Below are 17,001 nucleotides of genomic sequence, written 5' to 3'. Positions count from 1 at the left end.
AGACATTGTATGGCAGCTCGCCGCAGGCCGCACTCCGCACTCGGCACTCCGCACTCTGCCACTGCCACTGCTCTGGTGTGAATTTGGCGTTCCTCAATTTCTGAAGCAAGTAATCCTTATTTTCAATGGCTGAGCTCTAGATGGATCTGAGGTTATTATGGGATTGTTAATGAAACAATATGCTTCAAACTTGCCACCAAAACAAATAAGTGATATTAGCTATTGAGACCCCATGGTCTGAAATATTTGACAGTATTTAAAGAGTTGGGGTTTATCCCAGTCACAATCACTTACAGTGATTTCTTGAAGCTGGCATCCTGCTGCCATTAGCCGGACTACATATTGGTGTACTTCTGGACTCTGAAGTGGCTTCAGCTTTTAGCATTGCTGGTTGGTTTGGTGACAACTGAAGATGTGTGTGTGGCTACCACCACTGAAGAACTTCAGATCTGTTCTATTATAGGATTTCATTTTTGGCTCAGAAAAATCCAAGGAATTTTAATTTGAAAAACTAATAATGTGGACAAGATGTGTGCAACTTGTGAAGGTTTCGTGCGATTACTGTTGTCAAAAATGTCGAAGTATCGATACATATCGATACTGAATATTTGAAATGGTTTCAATTCTAATTTTCCGAAGTATCGATACAGGTACCAGCTGCACTATCTGCTGTCTCTTCTCTCCGACAGCGAGTTGACCCACACTGCTATTTATCTTTTAGTAAAAATCTCAAATTTGATCGAACATTTTATGGAATATTGATATTTTTCAAGGTATTGTATCGAAGTTATAAATTCCAGTATCATGACAACACTACGTTCAATACACTACTACTGGATTACCAAGCGCCACTGAGCTATTGCAAAACTGAGTAGAACACCTATTCTAAACTTTTCTTCACGGAAGTCACATCTTTGTTATAGTCCTATTCATATTTAGCCTTAGCAGCAGAATTATTATACTCTGGATTGTTGACATCATGAAAATTTCCGCTATAGATAGGTATCATGAACATGTAAGTGGCTTAGTGTGGTTGACTTAGATTTGTTTGGCTTAGGTTTATGGTCTGTGTACACTGGATGCTGATTTAAAGTCATCCCTGATAAGCTGATACAACGAATAAGCATGGGTATATAACTAACCACAGAGTAAACAATGCATTGTTCCTTTAATAATTTATCCTGAATCCACGTTGTCTTTGTTTTGCTTCTCTTTGATTCTTTGCCCCACTCTCCACTCCGCTCACTCGTCACCACTGATCTCCCAGCATCCCTTGTGACTGAGCTCCCAGCGTGTTCTTCCCCGGGGATGTCAGGTCAGGGGCAGAAATAGCAGCAGCCGCTCGGTCCCTGGGGATGCTGTCGGCCTCTCTGACCCTGGCCCTGTTTTCATCACCTGTCTGCTGTAGGCTTTTTTCTCCCGGGGGCACTCGCCACTGATTTGGAATCAGTGGATTACACCTGTAGTCCTGTGGCTATCATTAGAGGAGTGACTCAACACCTCAGCATGGGAGAGGACTGAGGGTTGTTCGAGAGAGCTCTATAATAGGTTTAGACGGGGAGAGCGTGGCTGTGTTCAGTGACACAATTAGATGGAGTTACGTAACGTTTCAGCTCCTGAGCTGATTGTGTACCTGGATTCTCTGCGTAGGTGCGGTTTCTTTGGCATGCACAACAATAAGCATCTCATTCATTAAAACATACTTGTTGAAAATATGCAGGAATTTGCCCCACTTCTGCGTGTTTTATTTAGGTATGATAATCTTCATTCAGCATTGATTCAGCACTCATTGTTTCTTTTATTCACCTTTTTGCCAGGCTGGGATGTGAAAGCAGAGGAGGTTATCCTGTGCCAGAGGTTTGTTTTGGCCATATTTCAGAAGGTCAGCATTGTAAACAAATGCCCTGTGTGTTTTCAGTAGATGTTGGCACAGGTTTACATGTACTGCCATTAGTTCCCATTATCTCTCATCAACACCTGATGGGGTCAGTGTTGCTCATTTGGTTCAACGACAAAAAAAGACTGCCTCCCTTTGCCGGGTCATTATTTTTGAACCAGTGGCTGGGCACTTATCAGGCAGGGTAGTGGGTCCCAGTGGTGCTGCCAGCATTGTGAGGGAAACAATGAACTAACAGAGACTTGAGTGTGGGAAATTGGGAGTGGGATTTAATCAGGATTGCATATTTCCAGTGCCCACACTCCTGTCCCGAACAGAATAAATAAACCACAGCCATGCATTCATTCTGTAGTTGCACCCATATGTATGTGTGCACATACTGTAGCCTACATATGCATATATAGTGTCATGGAATTCTTGAGCGTGCAAAAGGTGCTCAGGCTACGAAGCATGCAAGGCTGTTAGACTTTTTTTAAGTGCTGCGGGTCTTTCGGGATTCATCCAGCGAAATGGAATCAGCGAGCTCTGTCACGCCAGCCCATATGCTGGTGCTGCTCTGACTGAAGCAGCAAAGTCCTTCAGTCAGCTACTCAGGTAGACATTAAAGCCAGCTGGTTACCCTGCCATTATACCCCTTCCACAGAGTGTAGGACCACTCACATGCTCCTTAAGGAAGATGGAGCAAAATAAGCGACTGCGAACCCAGCTGTTCTGGCACAGTCTTATAGTATTGGGAGGCTGGTTGTGGATGCAAGAGAATATCTCTGTACAGCCAAGAGGAGAGGATGGACCTTTAATAAAGAGCCTCTAATAGCCTAAGAGGTCTTATAAATTCATTTCCTCACTCATTTAAGATTAATCTATCATTTTGACCTTTTTGCTTGTGAGAGCATTTTACCGTTAAGGCTGTGAGAACTTGCTTTCCTGACAATGTTAAACAGCTATCGGGCTTGCAGGAGTCAGACATGTAAGCTAATGCATAATGAGGTAAGAGGATCCATCCACTTTCTAACCTGACGCAGCAGTGTGTGTGTGTGTGTGTGTGTCAGCCCGTCTGAGTGTGTGAGAAATGGAGACAGTGGGAGAGAAAGCCTGGAGCTTACCCAGCTTACATAGGTGTCAGACCGCACATTTTCAGAACAAGTGTTGACAGAGCTACACACTGATCTCATTGTGAGAACTGCACACAGTACAGTCTGTAGTGTAGTGGAGGCTACTCAGAGACCCAGTTCTGTGGATTTGCGGCATTCAGAGGAGAAACTTTTGAATATGAAAAGCAGTTTTGTTGAACTTAATGCTGAAATCCATTATGGTTTTGAATTAATACAATGTAATTATGTCCATTAAAGTGGATGGTACATTTGCTGTGGCTGGAAATAGACATGTTTGTTTTGTGGGGTCACATCTATGTGATTGACAATGCCATAATCTAATTGAATTAATAGGCGATAGGCTATATTGGTTTCAGGCTACAGGATCAGTCAATTTTAATTCCATTCTATACAGTAACTAGCAGGTGAAACTAGTTGTGTACAATCATAACTTAGCACCTGTTAATAAGCAAGGCAAACTTTGTATTTCTCTGCATGTCGAAGCGGTGCACATGGGGCTCTAGTAGGCGATACTCAATGCATAGAGAGTTTGGATAGTGGTTTCTTTTCTTCCTTTCCTTTTAAAACTCTCAAAAAACAACAAGACTAGAGAAAAGGTGTAAGGAATGGGTTAAACAATGTGTCTGTCTGCTCGGCTCTAACGCATGCTGCAGACGTTAGCATGTCCAGCTAAGTAGCCGCTAGCCAGTTACTAGCCTTCTACCCACAGTAGTAACTAACCTAACCCAGCATTACTTCCAATGCCGGGTAGGCTAACGTTACATTTCATTCTACATCATTACCCAAAGTTATGGATTGTGTTACAAATAAGCCCCATTCATGACTAGCATATCCACTGTGTGTAGTATTTCTCACAAAGCCATTATAGCCAGACCTTACTTTTTCTCATATCACACTTAACGTTTAATACGAGAACGATGATGTTTCTTTGCCGTTAGCATGCTGACCTTTTGACTGGGACCTGTTAGCTTTAGCCACAGTCTATAAATTGTGTGTGTGTGTGTGTGTGTGTGTGTGTGTACAGTAATACGTCACTGTATGTAAAGTTAGCCATGAAGTGCACGTTTAAGATTTTTTTTTTTTCGTGAGTTCTCATTTAAAACAAAGCTTTATTAGCTAGCTAACTATAAAATGTGGCACCAAGAGTTGTCATTGCATCTAGCAAAAAGTTGCTAAGTGTTATGGTGAAGTCTGTTCCTACGTCAAATAGCGTTTCCCTCCTGTTAAAATGACAGCGCCCCCCTCGGTGAATAGGGTTGGGGATAAGGGTTGGTTTTAGGTTTAGGTAGGGGGAAACACATATCGACAGGGAAACAGTACACCTGTTAGAAATGAGAAGCTTGCCTTTGTCTACCACTATCAGAAAGAACTTATTACCACTAATCACCACCATTATCATTGTAAACTACGTGCTGTGCGAGAATAGGAAGCTTGACAGTCAACAGTAACTAAGGGGGGCTTAGCAAACAGTCAATTCATCTGGCAAAATGGTTAAGTTGAACACATAAGTAATGGAATATTAAATCTGTGTCTTTTTTGTCTTCAGCAGCTTATCACCAAGCCTCTGCGGGCGGCGAGCGAAGTTCAGGACCAATCCGGTGCCAGCGTTGTCGGGAAGTATGCAAAGGAGAGGTGGTACGAGTACAAGACATCCACTTTCACGTCAAGTGTTTCACCTGCACCGGTAAGACATGGATCCCTAATAACAACACACAACACAGCAAGCATTAGAGTAGACCAACAGCTGTGGTGATCACACAAACAGGTGGTGTCTTTCCAAGTCTCCAGGCGTGTTGGTCCTGGTCATAAATGTTGTTAAAGTTAAATAAGATGGGACTCATATTCCAGTAGTAGACTAGAAACAAGACATCTATCTTGGTCACATCCTTACCTTCCACACACACACACACGCTGACACATACACACTCACTCTTCATCCATCTCCTAGTGTACATGCTGAGTGCTACTATTAGCCCACGGTGGGGATTGGAACGGATCAGAGGTGCCTTGCAGGGGACTTAGGCTCCTGCTAAGGTAGCTTGTTATTGCGCTGCCAACTTTGAGAGGATTTTCTCCTTCTGTTGTACGCTGTGGTCTAATGAGACTGTGTCAACTATAGCTTTGCAGTGCTATAGGTGAGCACTGGTGACCTACAATAGATACTGCGGTGACATCATCTCACATCCTCTTACAACAGGGATAGTGCGACATGTGTTTTGTGATGTTTTAAAAGGAATTTGTTTATTTATTTAAAGGAATAGTTTGACATTTTGGGACATACACGCCCAGCCAAGAAATAGTTTAGTAGAATAGTAGAATTTAGGCCATATATTGTTCCTATTTGCTCACACGTTGTTGACTATGCAGGCGAAACATGTTTCTGGAGTTTCATGCTGCAAGCAAGCAAGTTAATGAAAGTATAACATTTAGGATACTGATGATCTGATGAATGGGATGTTTTTTTGCTTTGGCTAAGAAAGATTGCAAAAAACAACTTCTCTACATTTGTAGAATTAAATGCAGGTCTGAAAGGGGTTTATGACAGTCAAGTATTTGTGCATGTGCAAATCAGAAATCAAAGAACCGAGGAATTGTATTTGTCATGCTACTGTACAGCCCCGAGCAAGTGTACTCAGTTTTATGTTAATAATGCCATTTCTAAAGCAAAGACAGTCAGTCATGGTTACTTTCAGTCATTTGCAGATGAGTTTGAAAAAAAGCAGACAGATAGATTAAGGAGAAATGTGTACTCAACAGTCATCTTTCTAATCACACTTGTTTTTTTGCATAATTATGAGCTAATTTGGCATAATTGACACCTGAGACAAATCTCTCCCCAGTTTGTTCACCAGCCATCATATTTCTCATGGGTTATGAGTTATGTTGACATTATGTCGCACTGTCTTAGTTGTGTAAGGCCGAAGAATTATGGATCTCTGATCTAAATACAGTACACTAAACATTTATAAAGTAAAACCTTGCAGTACGTTAAATAGACAGGTTGTGAGAAATGCATCAGTATATGACTGGACCACTTGCATTTGCATTAGTGAAAACAGGCCAGATGTGGCACTGTTCTCTGTAAACATCATACTTATTTACTCCATGGAAATAAGAAAACAAGGCTGAAGCAGAGTTAACATTTAGAATTTGAAAGTTTAAATCTTCTATTCTGCATCAAATTGTCACCGCCAATAGAATAATTTAATAGTTATTTAAATAATTTCAGTTTAATCGAGATTTCATATTTCCCCAAATAGGCACAATTTGTCATGTAAATGTAATCAACTTTTATTATCACACATTGTTCATAGCACAGTACACAGTGAAATTAAGCTTCTGCATTTAACCCATCCTAGCGTATTAGGAGCAGTGGGCAAGCACGGACTGAGCTACTGCTGCCCCATTTATCTTTTTCATACTTTATTTTTTTCCATTTTATAACACAATAAACATGAGGTCACTCCGTTACATTGGATGGTGAACATAGGGGTTGTTAGTCATCATCATTCAAATGTCCATCTTAATAAATCATTCAGTTCCATAAACATATACAAAAAATATCTACAAAAATATCTACAAAAATGGAGCTAGGTAAATATTACACAACAGTAAACATGTTTTTATTTTTTTCCTTTTTTTTTTTAAACTCTTTTCTGTCGAACCTCTACACAAAACCAAAATTCTTGGTCTTAATGGCTAGCAGGAGTTTCTGTTTGAGTATCTGTTTTGAAGAATAGAGTGGAAAGGAGCCAGTTGAGGTGGTTCGGGCATCTAGCACGGATGCCTCCTGGGCGCCTCCCTTGGGAGGTGTTCCAGGCACGACCAGCTGGGAGGAGACCACGGGGAAGACCCAGGACTAGATGGAGAGATTATATCTCTACTCTGGCCTGGGAACGCCTCGGGATCCCCCAGTCAGAGCTGGTTAATGTGGCCCGGGAAAGGGAAGTTTGGGGTCCCCTGCTGGAGCTGTTGCCCCCGCGACCCGATCCCGGATAAGCGGTTGAAGATGGATGGATGGATGGATACAAAAAAAAAACAGTGGAATAAGTCCACAACACCGTCAGTTTTTTTACTTTTTCGGCTGTTGTTGAGGAGAAGAGTAAGTTGTGTTTATTACTGTGTGAGCTGCACTTCACAGCCCAGAGCTTTACAGTAGATAAACTCACTGAAGGCTATTCATCGGAGGGCTGTTGTTACATGTTCCCGTACATGCAGCCGTCACACACAAACACACACTCAAAAACACATATATAGAGTGCACACATACACACACATGCACTCAACCGTACCAGCGTGCTCATCCATACATGCGTGCACGCTCACTGTGGTTGTGAGGGGTTGCTGTGGCAACGGTGTAAAGGGGCACCCGGGCCCTGGTTGGTGGATATTCTCAGCATCTCTATGGTGCTATTAACCAATCGGAAGGCTCGATTCTGTGCCCCAGAGAAAAAAGGGGGGTGAACACAGGAAGCGAACAGAAAAAAAAGAGAAGAAGAGGTGGGGTGGGGGGGATGGGGGTGCTGTTTGTGTTGCCTAAACATTACATCATCACTTGAGTGTAATACCAATCTGATTCTCACTTGTTCTTCCTCCTTTTTCATTTCCCTCTCCCTCGCAGCAGTGGTACAGTAATGGAAAACTGTCACTGATGAGCATCATGTTAAATACACCCATCAGACAGCCCTCCCCTCTCATGTTCCAGAGAGCTCTCCTCATCCCATGAGGCAATGGGGCACTATTGTGCGGCCACATCCCTGCCTATAATATGCTCTCCTGTATGGGCCTCTGCAGAGCCAGCAGTTTTCTAAAGCTTTTATTGTTCAGTATCTATAACCCCTCCTCACTCACAAACATGTTGCATGTTCTTTTGAACTTCACAAACAATCTATTCTCTATTGTTTGTGTCTCTATTCTCTGCTTTTCATTAGTTCCCCCATGTATATTTACCGAGCCTGAACGCGTGAGAACGCAATAGCAGGATTTAAGATTGAATTTCTATATTTTCTTCCATCTATCTGTTGCTTTTTCTTTCAGTTTTTTCTCCCTCACCCTCTGTTCCTTTCTCTCGCTTTCTCCCTTTCTTTCCTGATGACAGGCACCCAAGCATGAAATCAATTTCTCATCTTGGGACAGGATGACATTGGCATGCGGGGCGTGCGATTTGGAGGCTAATGGCTAAACTGTATTATACCATTGCGCCAGAGTGACAATCCGCTGTCAGCTGCCAATTGCCTTATCTGTCGGACGTGTTTATGAACTATGTGACTGGGGGGTGTGTTTCAACATTTGATTCAGTTCTTTGTGGGGCAATTTTTTTCTTCTCAGAGAATCAGCATGTGTGCTCAGGTTATTGACCTTGACAAATGATATTGTGTGTGCCTCAGTCCATTCATTTACACTGGAAAACCATGACATAAAATCTTAGTTATTTCCCCCTTTTTTCCTCCTTCTCCTGAGACTTATGTCTCCTTTTTCCTCAAAAGGGCTGACTGAGCCCCACTGGATAGATCCCAATCATACGGTCTTAAACAGTCAGACACCCGCAGAGTTACTTTGTGAGCGCACACACATTAATTTACAATGTAGATATACAGTACATCCATCCCGTCCATCATTTTATCCTCCCCCTGTCTTTCCCCACCCTTTATCAAGCCACTTTACCTTCCTTACGACACATTATCATAATTCCTCTCTCATGCATTAGTCAGAAGGAGAACAGATCACCAATCATGTGCATTTAACCTCTCATTTAAACCCATTATACAGCAGCTGATTATAGCACGAAGAGGCAGCCACGCAATCAGCTCTAGAAAGACGTCTGTGGAAAATGCTGAGGACAGAAGCCAGCTCACAGATTGATGCATCAACTCCAGACATAGAGAAGGCGGTCGGGGTGTATGTGTGTTTTTGTGTGTGTCACTTCTCAGTGTAGCAGCGGGCTGTACAGTATGGATGATGTGGTGTTGTATTACCGACAGACGGGCTGACTCGTGCATACTGGCCTAATGACATAGTGACCACATTTATCCTTGCCTCCGAAGCATAATTGGCACTCTTGGATTCCAACAGAAACAGCGGGGCCCATCAGTGGCACGAGCGCAAAGCTAACACAAATCACAGGCAAAGGCAAAATGTGTTTGCCGTGCAGACTAACAGAGAACACAGAAGCACAGAAACAAATATACGAACTGCAGACAGAGACGGATGCAAACACAGACACATTCGCACATAAACTGCCAGGCTACTCCCAGTAGTTATTTATTTTCGGAGGCAAAACAGATTGTTCTCATAAAACAGCGCCAAAGGGAATAGCAGATTTACACAGACAGGTCAGATAAATACTCGACTGCTCTGCTATCGCTCCATTTATAGCCGCTGTTCTCACCAGGGCTCTCGTGAAATTGCAGCATCTTTGTCTTTTTCTCTGCGGACCTTTTTCAGTCAGTTCAGCCTCCCTTTGGATGCCATTAGCCCCCATCACTCAACCCCTGTGTTAATAACATCGACCTACTGTACTGTACCGCCGCTGTGTTCTCTGAAGGCGAGGGACAGACTGAGACAGAGAGCAACGTAACGGAGAGGAAGGAGGGAGAGGAGAAGACAAACAGCAAGAGGAATAAAGAGAAAAAAGAAAGAGAGGTTATAGAAAAAGAGACACAGCACAGAAAAAAAAGTGGGGGGTTACAGGGAAGGGGAGCTTCCTGTAGCTATAGCAACCGCTGGTACGCTGGTCCAATCACCACGCCAAAGCCTGGTTGCTAGGGAGAGATTCCGGCGGAGGGAGAAGGGAGCGTGGCAGCGCTTTTCCCCGACGACTCTCCAGGATCCGGGATAGATGACGGGGATTATTCCTCCGCTTGTCTCTCTCAAGCGAAAGCCGTCTTGAGGGATTTTCACTCACTGACGCCCTGCCTATTGTCTTTAAAAGTGTATGTGTGTGTAAAACTGTGTGTGTGCGCCACGTTGAAGTGGAGCTGCTAAAGTGTGCAAGTGTCTGGCTCAGTGAAGGAGTGATTTCTGAATAATAAAGAGGATCATTAAGCGACAAACCCTGCTGTGTCAGACAAACACTCACTAAACCAGTACATCTGTACATGGAGCTGTAGCTGTAGAGCTTTTTTATTGCTTATCACGAGGCCCCATCTTACCCAACAGTTTGGTTATCCCTGTGTGTGTGTGTGTGTGTGTGTGTGTGTGTGAGACACCTATTTTCCCCTCCGCTGGTTGTCTTATCAGCCCTCAGAGGGTTAACAGCTGAAGGCCTCAGCAGCAGGACTGGTCTGCTGGTATGAAGGGACTCCACTGGGCAACCATCTGTCTCCATCAACTACCGCAGCCAAATGCTCGGGGAACCCTGTCACTCATGCACGATTTCTCTCTGCTTTAGCCTTTAGCTGCCTTTCTCTCTCTCTCTCTTTCCCCTCTTGCCCTTTTCTATAAACCACATCTCCGTCTGTTTTCTGTTACTGGTTTTCTTTTTTATAGCCACGCTAGTTAGCGGCTCTAGGGATGGCAATGTCAGTCGGTCAGTCGGCCGCTTTGGTCCAGATAGAAATAATACTACTATTGGCTGGTTTGCCATTATATTTTGTCCAGACACTCACCGTCCACAGAGGATGAATACTGTGGACTTTGGTGATAGCCTCACTTTTCCTCTAGCGCCATCATGGGGTTGACAGTTTTGGTTATGAGTGAAATATCCTAAAACTGAGGTGGGTTGCCATGAAATTTGGTACATATATTCAAGGTCTCTAGAGGATGAAATACAATGATTTTCGCGATTCTTTCCTTCAGTGAAATATCAAAATGATGGATGGACACCAATTTTTGTACAGACGTTGATCCCCGACTTTTCAGCTTGTACCACCAGCAAGTTAGTCTGACTCACCGGATGTAGACTGTGGGTATAAGCCTGGTTGCGTATTTCACGCGGCATTCTCCTCCCCTTCCGCTATCTTTGCTATCTATTTTGCAAGGACAGCGTCACTGCATCCTGATCTTAGTGACGCCCAAGACAATTGTGATAGGTTTAAAGAAATACGAACAAGTGTTTTTCTCCCCTAATACCAGAATGATAATGTGTGGAGCCAGAACTTTCTTTAGTGCTTACACTGTGCTGTGGGGATAGGTCTGGCTATGCGAGACTACCAGCAAGTTGATATTTTGGTACATAGTACAATGTCTCAACAACTATTGAATGGCTTGTCACAAAATTTTATACGGACATTCATGTTCCCCAGAGGATGATTTATAATAACTTTGGTGATCTGCTGACTTTTCATCTATTGCCATCATCAGGTTAAAACATCAGGTTAAAATATGTCAATACTCTGAATGCACTCTGCATCATGCTTATGGGGTGGAGGTCGGGGACAGGGGACCGAAGTTCCTATCCAGTGTTCACAAGCATTAAGTTTCAATATCACATTTAAAACTTAGTTATTTTAGGCCAAAACACTGTGGTTTTCCCAAAACTAAACTAAATGGTTTTGTTGCCTAAACCTTAAGAAGCTGTTTGTGTTCACAACGTAACCTTTCATGCAGTTTTACGACGTGTTAGAACGTACGTGTTGCTTTTCAACCTCGCTTTCACTTTACAGCATAGTGATAGCGTAATAGGCCCCTAATGATTCACATCTATGATGCTTATAGCGAGTGATAACGCACATTTAATGAGCTGATAACAGTTGAATCGGTTGACATGCTAAATTTAAATAATGATATGATTAATCTGCTTAGTATCAGAATGTTAGCGTTGTCATTGTGAGCATTTAGCTGAAAGCACCATGCCCGAGCACAGCCTCACAAAGCTGCTAGTGTGTTTGTAGACTTTTGTCTCGCTCCTCTTCCTGTCTGTCTGTCTGACCGCCTCCTCTCCCACCCTGTGATTTGGCACAACTTGAGAAAACACATTATTTACTCTTAAAGTGTTTCCTCCTGTCAGAGGGGCTCAGATCCAGGGGATAGGGGGAGGGCAGAGAGGCCTGGGCACCATGTCGGTAGCACAGATGTGGGGGTGAATAGGTGAGTAGCTCCCCTGCTGTAACTTGTCACTGCCCCACTACATACATGCCTCTCTGCTTAACTGTGGCTGCCCCTATCATTTGGAAAAAAAAAGCCTCGGAAATTAGCATAACGTGGAAAGCAGTGCTAAAACAATTAGAATGTGCAGCGGGGCTACTTTGAAGTACTGTACAAAGCATGTCCATTTACTTAATAGCACATTAGGAAGACCTAACAGTAGCATAATGAGCTCTCAGGGAAGAGTCACAGTGAGAGAGGGGAGACTCTGAAATAAAGGGAAGGTTGCACGGAGGTGCAGTCCTGTAGAGAGAAAAGAGGGTGCAAATTGAGATAAAGTGGAGACCTTGTGCTCAGAGCCACAAAGATTTGGATGCAGTCTTGAAACGGAAAGACAGAGAAAGAGAAGGGGAGGAGGCGGGGTTGTCAGCACTATTTTGGGGTTCCGGCCTGGGCCGACTTTGAGAAGGGAATTTTAATTGCGTCTGTTGGCTGGAGATAAATACCCAATCACGCGGACCCCCTGTGGGTGCCTAATCAGTGCGGTTCTAATGACCACAGCTGCAGACACCGGCCTACATGCTAACCTCTAATCACTAGACTTATGATCTAGACGCTAGCTTCCTGCGTTGCCAAAAAAGAGCAATATGAAGGAGAGAAGCAGCATCTTTTAGCTCTCCTCATTAGAGCCCCATTCAGGGAAGATCATAAAATGTGCAAATAGATGAAATTGAGTCTTTGATGTAGTCGTGCAAAGCTGATTATGATTAGTTTAGTTAGCTAAGTGATGACAATTCTGACTCCATGAAATAATACAAAGTTCCCATATAATAAACAAAACTTGGGAATTCTACATAATTATGATTTTCCACTCAAACTGTGTGCACTTTCCCACGAGTAGTAACAGTCTAAAATGCCCTCAGGCTATACGTAGGACAGTGAGACAAACCAAGCTGGTTCTGCGTTGGTTGTATTGGGCTGTTGTTTTTATGGGTGGGTGTCCACACCATGTGGAGCTGGTTGTGCGGCTGTAACCAAAGCCTTTCTTCCCGGAGCCAAGCTAAGCCACGTCTCTGCGGCAGAAGAGACACCAAGCTCCGACCCAGCTCCACCCACTGTGTGCTGGCAACTACAACATGTGGAGGAAGAAGTTTGAAACTTCTGCTTAATGGTTACAGCTAAAATGAGAGATCTTGAAAAGTAGAGGGCCTGCTCGCAAATAGTCTTTGAAAATTGAAGCTCTAATAGGGAGGTTTGAAGAAAGGTCCAACATCTATAAATTGCATTTACCTTTGAGGCTACATCCTCACTGATACGTTTTTGTTTTAAAACGGTGTTTTAAGATGAAAACGATCTCCGTCCAGACAAGAGTTCTATAGCCGTTTCAGAATTGATCTCCGTCCACACTACCACACCTGAAAACGCATATTACATGATCATTGACTTACACTGGGCATGCATGTGCCGGTGTAAACAGGAAGCAGCGCTGTACACGGGAATTGATGCAAAGTGCTCAAATAATAGCTTGCCTCCTGCTCAACAGCTGCTAACATAGACAACATGGTCAGCAATGCTTGTAACTCGTTATCCATGTTGAAATTAACCACTGGTGGTCAAGGCAGATGTCATTTGTTTTCTTCTGGAAAAAGGTTCTCGTGATGGGGCGTGACGATTCAGGGAAGGACACGTTCATGACTGAGAAGACCCAATCAGGAAGCGAACGTGGGTGTCTGCGTCATCGTTTTCAGACTAAAGCGCAACACCGGAGTTATAAAACCACAATGGGGTCAGCAGCATTTTCAAACGTCTCCGTTTTAGGGGCTCGAAAATGCCGGAGTAGTGTGAACGCTAGGCATAAATGTAGCAAAAATTATGTATTTGCAAAACAAAAATGTATTAGTGTGGATGTAACCTGAGTCTATCGAGGTAGCCTTGTTTCAGGTGCAAATGCAAGAAAAACAGCCCTTTTTTCTGCATTGTGATCATACGTTTTTTAGCTAATCTGACGGACTTTTAATTTTCTCAACCCATTAAGGACAGTCGCCTGAAATGTAGATTTAAGTGATGATGTGTGTGTTTTAGTCTATGAATATCTTGTTGAACTTTAAGATGGTCTCTTGTAGTGAGGACTATAGTTGTGACATATTTTCTTAGTTAAAGGGACAATCTGTGTAATAAACTTAACTGCATGTGAATATACTTAGAGTATACATGGTCTTATTATTGACGTATGGTACCTTTAACCAGCTTTGAAAAATTTCAATTTCAATCTTTGCTGGTAAAGTGAGAACTTAACAAATTAAACATGATTCCATTTAGTTTTTGTCACATTTAAGTGAAAATGTGATTGTAATGTGATGGTTAAATGAAATGTTTTTGCCTTCACAGAAGGTTTCAAACTGAACAGCCTCCAGTTCAACAACAACAAAACCAAATGTGCCGCCACCACCATCACCACCACCACCATATCATTCAGACTCAGGGACCTAGCTGTCTCTAGGGCAACTGTGGAAGGTTTACGTCTCCTATGGCAACTGGGGAAGGGGGACGTCTTTGCGAAGCATCCAGCCAATCGTCCAGTCAGAAGAAAACAATACGATTAGCCAGAACAGGTGAACCATCCAGCCAGCATATCCAATCCAGTCTGAGCAGATCCAGTCTGCCGGCTGTGATTTGGTCAGGCGTCCATATGCTAATGAAGTGCATTAGGCTAATTGAGCTGATTCCAGTCATTTGAAAATCAATCTGGGCGCAGATTGGAAAGCAAATCATTCTGAAAGAGAGAGAGGCCGAGGAAAATATAGCAGTGTATATTGCTGCAATTTAGCTTTTTAGAAGATTAAAAATATTCTATTAAATTAATGCAAAAGAACATTTCAAGAGACAGTGATTTGTTTCCCATGACATAGTAGATGTGGAAATATTTCCTCTCCCATTCCCCTTTTTCCATGAAGGCATAAGATAGCCTGTGATTTGGGTTTCTGGTAAGAGCCTCAGTTAGTCTGGTTTCAAATGCAGCGGGGACACTTTTTGAAGGCCTGTGCCATTGTTCAGTGGTTCTGGAAATGTGGTTTGCACATGCACATGCACACACACACATTTTTTATAAACAGGCTATTTTAAATCTTCTGGTCTTCCTTATGCATCCCCTTTTTCTTCCCTTTCCTCTGCACTTATGCAGCGGCCTTGCCTTGATGCCAGTGACCTTTTGCCGTGATAAAGCTCCATCATCATATCTCGCCACACACACTGTCCCATTTCATCATCCTATCTCTGCACGCGCACAGCGCCATCTCATCGGGGATGGATTTATGTGTCTCCATCCTCCTGTGGGAGCCGAGATTGTTTTGTTTTTAAGTGAGGGGCCCATTGATCTTTTATTACACCATTAAGTCAATACGCTCCACTCATAAACAGCTTGAGATTAAATGAGCCCCTTTGAAGGGTTTATGTGCATGTGTGTGTGTGTCTGTGAACTCTCAGCCTGCCGGCATACACTGAAAATGGGGGACTATGGAAGCCACGTTTAGCCCGTAGCAGCAACCTTTAGTCTCTAGCATTGCCAGGATGAAGCCGTTTATTAGCAGCAAGTTGTTGGTATTCGAGGTGCTTCGTTCCACCACGAGCAGAATGATGCGTTGTTAAGTTTAAAATGTCTTTATTTACAATCCACCTCCATTCACAAGCAGTTTTCAGCACCGTCACTTGGACCTGATATTGTTAACCTCATGATTTTCCACGTAGATTATGTTTACATTTCTTCATGCGGTGAAAATGGTCAGTGGTTTGGCTTCTGTGTACAAACACTATATGTTTTCATGGTATGTGATTTTCTTTAAAAAGCCCACTACAGACCGATCAGTTACAAATTTCAGGGAAGAATTTGAGATGTTTTAAAACGCACACAGCTTTGGTCAAATATGAATACTTCCTTCAGGTTGTCTGTATTTTTAGCGATACAGTAAATGTGTGCTCCACTGCTACCGGGTACGAGAGTTTTTCCCGGTAGTCCAAACTGTACTCAGGTTATTCGTCTCTCTGCTGTCTGGCTCTAACATCCTGAGTAGCTGGCGTTTAAAGCTCTTGTTTCCAATTCATGACCCGTTTCACATGAGCTGCAGGCTTATCGGGAGGATCTGAGGCTTTCTGCACTCAGAATCTGCTCTTCACGTCTTAGAAAACCACAAGTCCATTCATCTAGGAATCATTTAGGTGAGAGTCTATGTACTCAGTACAAGGGCTGTCCTGAATACAATTTTTTGGGGCTTCGAAACTTCGGTGAGAAATATTCAAAGGTATTCCAAGCTTCGGGACAGTGCTGCTGTGGCACTACTGTACACACACACGCACCTCTACACATAACAAACAGCAATATTCTAGATAATGTGGGATTATGCCTTATTTCATAGGCTATTTGGGGATTTATTATTATTACATACTTATATATTAAAAAAAAAAAAAAAACGAAGCATCCAAATACTGATTTGGAGTTCGATTACCATGGCAACAGTTGAAGCTTCAAAACATTCGGGTCAGCCCCACTCAGTACAGAGTGTATTGTGTTGGACCACCTTCTGGTGGGAATACAGGATGGTTGGGTTTTCTTTTTCTTTTTCTTTTATTGTCCTGTAGCAGATCTTGACACAGGACATTGGCATTAAAGTAATAGTTATGGGAAATGCGCTTAGTTAGATGAGATGACACCACTCTCTCATGTCCGTACGGTAAGGAGCTAGCAGTCCAGTCGCTGCTAATTGCCTGGCAGCTGGTCCCAGCCAAGAAATAGTCTGGCACAAAACCCCCCGTAAAACGGCAATCAAAGATTTAACATGTTAATTAGTTTAGAAGTGTAGTCGGCAGATTGTGTTACCTTTGGACAGAAGTAGGGGGAAACATCAATATATCTCATCTACAATTAGCCAGGTAGATTTTTTTTTACCATTTGCTAGCTGTGTCCCCGTTTCCAGT

At 43.0% G+C, this 17,001-nt stretch overlaps 1 protein-coding gene across 9 annotated transcripts in view; it reads left to right on the top strand.

The window, feature by feature from the left end:
* Nucleotides 1–17,001, top strand: part of ablim3 (actin binding LIM protein family, member 3) — a 48,327-nt gene that overhangs the window by 5,267 nt on the left and 26,059 nt on the right. For 8 of the 9 annotated variants that reach the window (XM_074648154.1, XM_074648153.1, XM_074648150.1 and 5 more), the window contains exon 2: nucleotides 4,556–4,693. In XM_074648154.1, coding sequence (XP_074504255.1) covers nucleotides 4,556–4,693 — 138 coding nt within the window. The remainder of the gene's footprint in view (nucleotides 1–4,555; nucleotides 4,694–17,001) is intronic. The other variant, XM_074648149.1, reaches the window with a different exon arrangement.

The sequence above is a fragment of the Sebastes fasciatus genome, chromosome 10 (genome assembly GCF_043250625.1).
Source record: "Sebastes fasciatus isolate fSebFas1 chromosome 10, fSebFas1.pri, whole genome shotgun sequence".
In the NCBI taxonomy this organism is placed as follows: domain Eukaryota; kingdom Metazoa; phylum Chordata; class Actinopteri; order Perciformes; family Sebastidae; genus Sebastes; species Sebastes fasciatus.
The sequence above is the reverse complement of the archived record's forward strand: the minus strand, read 5'-3'. Positions and strand labels throughout refer to the sequence as shown.